General features: G+C 38.3%; 2 protein-coding genes across 2 annotated transcripts; one reads left to right on the top strand and one right to left on the bottom strand.

Moving 5' to 3' along the window:
- Nucleotides 1-232: 232 nt before the first annotated feature.
- LOC107269771 (carboxylesterase 5A) lies at nucleotides 233-5,350 on the bottom strand. Its single transcript, XM_015744003.2, has 4 exons — nucleotides 3,953-5,350; nucleotides 3,563-3,836; nucleotides 2,312-2,421; nucleotides 233-1,737 (listed from the first exon to the last, which is right to left on the bottom strand). Exons 1-4 carry the CDS (start codon nucleotides 4,112-4,114, stop codon nucleotides 415-417), a joined length of 1,869 nt encoding a protein of 622 aa, XP_015599489.1. The 5' UTR covers nucleotides 4,115-5,350; the 3' UTR covers nucleotides 233-414.
- A 341-nt stretch (nucleotides 5,351-5,691) lies between these two features.
- On the top strand, nucleotides 5,692-9,264 carry LOC107269726 (putative tyrosine-protein kinase Wsck). The gene is made up of 4 exons (XM_015743899.2): nucleotides 5,692-6,260; nucleotides 6,409-6,518; nucleotides 6,606-8,350; nucleotides 8,411-9,264. Exons 1-4 carry the CDS (start codon nucleotides 6,094-6,096, stop codon nucleotides 8,477-8,479), a joined length of 2,091 nt encoding a protein of 696 aa, XP_015599385.1. The 5' UTR covers nucleotides 5,692-6,093; the 3' UTR covers nucleotides 8,480-9,264.
- Nucleotides 9,265-9,434: the final 170 nt, after the last annotated feature.

Raw genomic sequence — 9,434 nt, 5'->3', positions numbered from 1 at the left:
TCATTTGCTAATATTCAGACAGACAATCGCAATTAATAGAACCCCAAAGACTCTACAGTTACAATCCTTGGGTCTTACGTATTTGCTGCGATGCTGTATGCGCATAGCGGCTGAAAATAGCTGTGTAAAATTGGAACGGCGACAATCCTCGGACAATAAATGAGGTATTTAGTGCCAAATGCGTTTTAATGTACTGCGATGATCGTTTAGTGGTTCCTGTAGAAATGGGTAATTTCAAAGTTACTAAATTTTTTATTTATTCGGTTCCCAATACTTCCAGGTAAAGATGATGACAACTAGAAAGATGGGCACTATTACGCTTTTCTCACATTCATCAACTAGGTGGTTATCTCTATTCGAAGAGAAGATATGGTTTCGCATTCAAAGGATATCTGTTAGAGTCCTTTCGTCTAATCACAAAGGAGCACTTGTCAGTATCGTAACAAAAATACTGGTCAGTAAATAAATGTTCTTGTAAGAATAGTGATCGAAGGACATAGATCCTGCAGTCATGTTGCAACAATTGTTCATAGCTTCGTCAAGTACCATTGGGTAATATTCATTCCAAAAAGCCAAAGCTTTATAATCCACAGAACTTGAGTCACTCATATTAATATTCCTGTTAATGATAAGTATACCAGGATTATTCTCAGTAAAGGGCTCCCATTTGATATTAGGTTGTGACGGGTTACCAGATTTTGCAAAATTTGTCATCATAGTCATCATCACATCAGCCATCTTCTTGTCAGCTGCATTCCATTGTGTAGTACTACCAACAGTATACGGAAGTCCCCAAATAAATTGCAACTCAAACATATGAGGTACACCAGCCCATTCTGATACGTTTTTCGTAACTGATACCGTCCTGGGTCTGTAATCAAATCTATATACAAAAGCCTGTTCTTTCCTTGAGAGTTTTCCAGCCATTAGCGTCAATCCCGATGCATAATTCTTCTCTGTTTGAAAATCCAAATATTTATCCCTCAGTACTGCAGGATTTTGATTAGGTGGGTGTGGTCGATAAAAGAATAGAACAGCATCTACCGCCAAATGTGGCTTCACTTCACAAGTACTATTCTCATCCGGCATCTGTATGGCGGCTGTGATTTCCTCTTCGATCAGAGATTCGAATTTCATCAAATTAATTCCACCATCACCGCCAATAGCTTGGCTATAAACCAAAGCTTGTTCGTTGTTTGTAAATCCAGTCAATAGCGGTACAGCATTGAAATTACCACTGTCAAGTATATCCTTAGGATGTTCTGGTAAAAATGGGTCTGATGAATTTGTTGTCTCTGCGTCCACAATTGGGCCCCATGTTTCAATATCCGAGGAGACTTGCACTAGAAGTTCCGCACCAGTTCGCCGTAGACATTCCATAAGTTTGTACGTAGGTCGTCGGATACAACCAAATTTATCTGCGACAAGGTCAACTACCGGTTCCTCAGCTTCCGGTGTACGTACCGAACCTATGGCGTCACCACTTAGAGCTATTGCTTTTGAAAATTTTCCTCTACTCAATGGACTCAACATGTGGAGTCCTACGCTAATGGCTCCTGAACTATGACCGTAGATTACAATGTTCGACGATGACCCCCCGAATATTTCAATGTTCTTGCGGATCCAATCCAGAGCCGCTATCTGATCTAGCATACCATAGTTCCCTGGTGCCGCAGCATCCGTTGTAGTAAAGAAGCCCAGGATATTCAGTCTGTAAGCTACCGTGACGACCAATGTCTGCCAAAAATTCAAAATCAAATTAATTTCTGGATTGCTAATTGATAATGGATGAAGTTCGAAAATCCTCATCTCACTCGCTTTAACCCGGCGTCGTCTACATGATAAAAAGAAACACCGTCTTCTGCATGGGCCTGTAAGGCCCGACTAAAGATTTAAGGGTTTTATTTCATTTAACTATTTAGATACCATTTTACGAGTTGAATATGTTACCGAAACATCCACGTTTGAAAATGTTCCCGGGCTAAGTGACCCAACGTAGACGCTGCCGGGTTAACGTACATGTATGTATCGAGTGAATGTAGATATTCGAAATATCGATTTAACATTGGGATTTAATCAAAAAATAGTGAACTAGCAAGATATGACGATGTCTCTTTAACCTCTAGTAAAATTGGCTACAGATTCGAATAACTAATGCGAATTTATAAATTTCTATGTTTCAGCAAAAGTAAAACTAGAATACCGTAAAATATCAAAAATTAACAAGCCAACCCCTGACCCTTTACCGATGCCAAAAATGTAACACTATTTTTCCTTATCATACCTTATCTATCTCCTTTCGGTAACTGACCTTCTGCTTGGTGACGAAAATCGATGCATCCCAAATAGCAGGCGTTCCGGTGTTAAAGTCGCCACCGTGAAACCAGACCATCACGGGCCATCCATCAGGGGGTCGGTTTCCTGCATTAATTGGACCTCTATTATCGATCAAAACGTTAGAGGTTAGCTAAAAGGATTTCATCCGTTAGCGATTGTATTTAAAATATTTTTCAAAATTACCATTTACTGTATTCCTGCTAATAATGGTATTTGAGATAAATTTTATCCTAATTATAGACACCCAATTTAGATGTGTCACATCTATTTATATAATTCAGAATCACGGTTTAACGAAGACTCTGTCAGGGTCTCGAAGGAGAAGTAAAATTTACCAGGGACATGCAACCCCTGGGGTAATATTAGGTAGACGCGTTTGTTAAATATCATTCCTAAACTACTTGACCTCGTCTTGAGGGTAGATACGAAACTTTGTGCGAGTCTAATTTGACTAAATCTATATAACGATGATGATGATTCACCTCAGTGTACAAAGCTCTGAACGGAGTTCTCTATCCCATACCATGTTACTTTAACATGGGTAAGAACGGGATAGAGGGTGGTCTCTTAGTTGAGTTTGAGCGTCGTCCAAGAAAATAATGCAAAGGAAAGGTTTCGTGACTGCCTTCGTATCTCGACATCTCTTCGGCCCTAAAAGATCGCGTGCCACTACGTGTACTAGTTATTGTTGTCGTTACTACTTATATCGATCAACAGACTGTAGGGTTCGAATACTTTATTTAGTTTGAGATTCGATTATATATATTTTTTTTATTCTTCTCCGAGATTATGAAAATCTGAGTTATGTACGATTATAGATGTCGTTAGTCACTGCTATTTGACCATAGATACATTCTCGATGGGGATGTAGTCTGTGGTACGATCATATGCAATTCTTTGACTAATCAGAGCGTGACGAATGATTTGACAATTGATCATCGAGACAGTTAAATGCTCTGGTATTAAAGCGATGGAGAATTATCATTGGAGATATAAAACTATTGTTACGTCATTATTTGTTATTATTTATATATTCTGAAAAGAGACTTCACGGCTCTCCACGTAATTTTTGGTTATGCCTGAAACCTTGCTGCCAGTAGCAGTGAAGTTTATTACAGTTTTCTTTCAGAGAATCGCATGGTACGTGTAACTAACCTTTAATTAAGTACAGTCAAGGGAAGAAAGTCAATATCTTAAAGAATTTTATGTATATTACAGAACTCACCGTCAGGAACAAAGATGTTGAGGAACAGACAGTCCTCGCTGAATCCAGGATCTGGCTGGTCAGGTGGAAGCAGCTGTATATAATGAATCTCATGGAGTTTCTTATTGCCGGAAACCTGCTGGCAAGACGGTCCAAACTGGGTAGCTGTTCTGTTTCCTCTCCAGGATGGTAACGGGTTGGTAATCGGGGCAGAAAATCGTCCTGGGCCTATCGGTGGTTGAGCATACGGGATACCCAGATACTGCAGAACCCTTTGTGTGCGGGTTAGGAATATCTAATAATGTAGAAGAAGCACCGGAAATTATATATATGTACAGAAAAGGATTTTTATGGAAAACAATGAACGGTAACACATTTTTAACTTCATTAATTATAACACAGTTATTCGACCTCTTTGCCAATCAGAGTTCCTTGTTCAGGTATTTGTACGATTGGGGCCTCACGATTGATTCCTTGTCTCGCATGGGTCCTCTGGGTATAAACCGGTGTAAGGATACCAAGGAAAAGGAACTGCTGGAGAAGCGCCGACAGGAACCACACGCTGTACTTCATTTCGATGACTGACTGAATCAACTCTTAGAATATTCCGTGGGTGGCCGGACCTGGTGCGACGTCTTGCGTGACTCGAGGCATCCAGTTTTCCTACGGGTAGATGTCGGGGCGCACGAGTTTCAGAACTCCAGGAACCTCTATGTACCAGACCTGCGCTGTGAACTACCTTTACGGCTCTTTTTCTTGGCACGATTCATCCCTTACCGTACTGAGCATTGGTTACCTTGTGCATATATATAAGCCACAGTACATTAGCAGCCGCCGAGTAATTTCGCGAGGAAGTTACATGGGAATTTATCGTTTTACTGTGAACGCTAGACACTTGGATTTCACTGGCGATATTTCTATATGCATTCCATAAAGTGGATTATTATTCGTATACGAAAATTAACCGAGTTACTTCGTCTTTGCACGATAACATCGGTCTACCTGCAGTGGTTGCTTGTTATAATAATATTCTATAAGACTTATCGTGCGATCTCATGCTACTTTGACCTGAAAACTCTGCGGCAGTTGTTACCAAGTGTGAATGGTTCATTTTTACTCGAAATTTTTCATAAATCATTATGCGACTTGACCTGGTAAACGTTTGGGGAACCTGGAGTTTCTTTGAAAATTAATTCAAGGGTCTTTAGCCTCTATGAACGTAGCAGCGAAGTCTGCACGCTATATCCTTTAGATGGCATCTTTCTACAGTTTATAAGCACTGCGACCTTGAAGGTTTCTTGGAAATATATACAACTGTGGGATAGTAGATTGGGCGAATAATAAACTAGCCAAGTTTTAGCCATTCGGGTTGTTAGCTGAATTGGAAAAAGACTTTCTGCATTGTGGCCTCTATCTAATTGCATTGGTTAATTAAAGTCTTGCTCGGACTAATTACACTTTCGATCCGGTCTCCAGTTATAGGTGAACGATCGCACGTAAGATAGCTTAACGCTTCTGCGATTAATATGATATATTTTTTCAAATTTTTTTTATACAGATTAATTTGAGATTATAATAACACGCCAATGTCACGCTGCACCTATTAAAGGCTGCGTTTACCGCGACCTTTTGATAACGCGAACTTTACAGCAATCTTATGCAATGCATAATTTATAAATCCTGAAAGTTTTGAATCTGATAAATATATATGGCCTATCGATGATTGATCTATGTACGTCAATGTATACATACGATTTTGAGGAATGGAAAAGTTGCGTGTGAATAAAAATCGAAGTTTTCTTAAGCAAATTTGCAAAAAAAATAGGTATGAATTAAAGAATTGTAGCTTTTATTGGAAGTCTGTATATAATATTCTTTATTTGTAGAAAATATGAATTTTTCATGTCATCTACATTCCTTATGAATATTTATTATTTATATATCTGTCCTACAGTCTTATTAGACAACATTTTATGCAGGTTACAACGAATTTTTTAATGTTCTCCAGTTAGCAGTTTTTTTTAGTCATCATTGCCAGTCATGCTATTATTGATTTAGATACCAGGCAGATTCTGATCTTTATCTCATCCTAATTATTCGGTGCGTCAGTGCATTGAGAAAGGAGTGATAAGCAACCAATAGGGAACGGCAATGGCCGCCTATAACTGGCAGCAGCAGTAACAATGACCGTAGTGCGCGCGCCCTGCTGATCTGTGCCTTTGTCATCTTTCATTCATTTCATCCACTCGTCCTTTAACATAACCATACATTGTAATATAGTTGTACCTGACATACATATAAACCTTTCAAAGCCACGGGAATAAATGAGAATTTTTCTATATAATTGTCCAAAGATATTAAAACACTCGATTTTGTTACTGACTCATTTTTATTAGTATTACAAAAACAAATGTTATTTGCCCACCTGCATTCTGACATCATTCGTTTGTTTAGTCAGAGGATCATCGTGCACCAAAGTTCTTGTATAATGTGGGTGGAGTTAAGCTTATAGAGAATAATTCTTTTTTTTCTTAATTAATTCGCATTGTATCATGTTCGCGTTATGGATCTCATTAATTCTTGGGTGCCAAGTGTATGCACAAAATTATACTGGATGTCTGTGGGATTCTGTATTAAATGAGGATGTACCATCACCTAGTTTGGGATACACCGATTCTAGCTCTATGTGCATTGAAGAATGTCGCTTTCGTTACTACATGTAAGTTAATAGTTATGATGGTCATGTAATATTATAGTTTTATTAAAAATTGTTTGACAGTAATGGATATGTTATTGCGAGAGACTAAATAGAATATCGGAGGGAAAGTTAATGTTTGAAGTTGGTTCATCGTTAACTTGTTTTCTAGGTTCGCAGGTGTAATGAATGGTCAGCAATGTTATTGTAGCAGTAAATTTCGTCCACACAGTCAATCAGATAATTGTACTGTTATTGAGGTACACGCTACTGGCCAAAAAGGTATGGGTTTTCTAATCCATTAAATAATTCTGTATCTCCATTGTTTCCTTAACAATGTAGAGATAAAGATATTTAATATTTTTATAGGACCTAGTCCACCAAGAGGAATAAAAATAGATCGTATTAAGCCTGATACTCTTCGGATTACATGGGAACCACCTGATATACCAAATGGAAATCTTACATCATATACCCTTCATGCAAAGGCTATTAAAACATCATACACGTTTGGTGTACTTCCTACAATCGAGTACAAAGTTTTAGGTGGTTCATCAAACAGTACTACTTTGGGAGGTCTTCAACCTGGAACAAAGTATAATATATCCATCATTGCTTCCAACACTGAAGACAGTGGTAGTCCAGGTTTTGCTATCGATTGGACTCCAATAGGTCCTCCAAACAAACCAGCAACTCCAAAAGTAATTGACAAAACCAAAAATACAGTAACTGTTGAACTAACAGAAGGTACTAGCGAATATGGTCCTGTCAGTGCTTATCAGGTAGTCGTAGTGCGACCAGGCACTATACCACCGATTGGAAGTGACGTAGTATATTCAGATTATGACAAATCTAATCGTGATGGCTTAGGTTATTACATAACTGGAGAATTCGAAGCAAGTGATTTTTTCAAATACAAAAGATTTACAGTTGGTAATGGAAAGATGATAGGAGGATACCTCAATGTTCCACTGAAAGCTGACATGCAACTGCCGCAGATAGGATTAGTGGTTGTATCCAGAGTTCGAGATGAGGTACAGTACAGTTATTCGAATTTGACAAGCAGTCGGCATCATCTTCAAAAAGCAGACGAATCTCAAATGGATAGCACTGCTATTGCATTATGTGTAGCCATTGCTCTGCTAGGAATATTATTGATCGCATCTATACTCGTTTATTTTATACTGAGACGTAGGCATCGTAGGAGACACATGAGAAAGCTTCCGGAGCAGCAAGAACTAACATTGCAAGGTCCAGTCTACGAAGTGGACAATATGGCCTATATACCAGAAGACCTGCCAGAGAGAACAAACCATTATCAGGAACTAAAGAACAAACTATGGAATATACCTAGAAACCTATTAACAATAGATGCCATGGTAATACAAAGAGGCCGTTTTGGTACCGTGCACATGGGAACCGTTCATAAAGATGGAACCCCGATAAACGTAACTGTTCACAGTATAGCAGACGGTTTGCTCAAATCCTCTGATAAGAAACTCATGCTGCGAGAACTGGACGTCTGCATTCGAGCAGCAAGTACAAAGTACCTGGCTGGTCTCGTTGGAACCTGCGAGATACCAGACACCTTATATGTGGTTATGGAAATGCCACCGCAGACCCTGAAGAATCGACTCCTGGCAGCAAGATCCGGTGACGCATTTCCGGTTGAAAAAATGTTAACAATTAGCGCATCTGTGGCTTCCGCGTTACGTCACCTTGAGCACAATAAGATAGTTCACAATCGTCTCTGCGCAAGAAGTGTAGGACTTTGCAGTGATTGGAGTCCTAAGGTCATGGGTCATGGTATAGCGAAGTACGCCCTGGAGGATGTAAAGTACGCGCGATGGACGGCTGTGGAGTGTTTTGAAAATCAAAAGAAGCATCAGCCAGGTGTTGTATGGGCTTTTGGTGTGTTGCTATGGGAAATGCTGTCGATGGGAGGAACGCCCTACGCTAATCTCAACTTGGAGAGTGACGTAGAGGAAGCGATAACACGGGGGGAACGTTTACCACAACTTTCGGACGTACCTGATCCTCTTTACGAAGTGATGCTTTCCTGCTGGCAATATGATCCTCAAGAACGACCAACCTTCGATGAACTGATTCGATTGGTGAGTTTTTTCGTTGTTTTTTTTTTCATACAGATTTTCCAATTTTATTGTTATTTTCAGGATACGTTAAGCGTATGTCCAATCAGTTCCATTACTGAACCATACATTCCGGAATTGGAGTTAAATTGACTGCATAAATTCTCAAGAACATAGATCTCTTACTGGATCTCGTTTTCGTGCCAGGGTAAAATTATTTTCGCGCACATTAAGACGCTCGTACTTATGTAATGTTGTTCAGTGAACATTCACAGAACCGTCTGTGTAAATGGAATTTTTATACATATTTCTAGACTCGATAAAACGCACCATGTGCAAATTTATCGGAGTTACGCCTGAGCAGCTATCGGATGTGTTTTATCGTATTTTGAACATCAAAATATTAATTTTATAAGTTATTTTTACATATTCTTTATCTCAAGTAGTCATCCGTGTAAGATATATTAATGACACTGTTGTACTTTCCGTCCACTTTTTATATGTTAAGGAATAATTTAAAGATCAAGTAAGATATGATCAATGACAGCTACTGCATCATTTATAAAAGATATCTTAAATAATTCATCCATTGCGACCAGTATGATTCATTGAATAATTTAAATACATTCCAAACATACATTCCATTCTCTTTTTAAGTATTGTTTTATTGCGTTTGACTTTTCAACTATTTTTATTGTCTCACGTGATTTTTGAGATGAAAATTATAAAAAAGAAGGCGAGTAGAAATATGTACATTTCTTTGCGTAAATAATGTATCAGCTTCGTAGATGATATTACATCTCAGAATTACTTTGCTCTTTGTAGTGGCACTTAATAATTATCAACAAAATTACATTAAGTATTCAAGTACAAATACAAAATCAGTGAACCTAAGAAAGTGTAAGGATTATATTCTTGGTACACATTTGTATAGCATTTAAATTAGTTAGTGCAAAATCTTGTGTATGCGAATACTGTAATTTTGATTGATACTCTAAAAACTGCATTGTACCTTTAGTTACGATAACTTTATTATCTAAAGTCATTCTTGTGTATTTTTACGTGTTCGACTACAACATTTTATAACGCTGCATATTGTGTTCTTATA

The sequence above is a fragment of the Cephus cinctus genome, unplaced genomic scaffold, assembly GCF_000341935.2.
Source record: "Cephus cinctus unplaced genomic scaffold, Ccin1 Ccin1_scaffold0076, whole genome shotgun sequence".
NCBI lineage: Eukaryota > Metazoa > Arthropoda > Insecta > Hymenoptera > Cephidae > Cephus > Cephus cinctus.
Note: the sequence above shows the minus strand (reverse complement) of the source record. Positions and strands in the feature narration are given on the sequence as shown.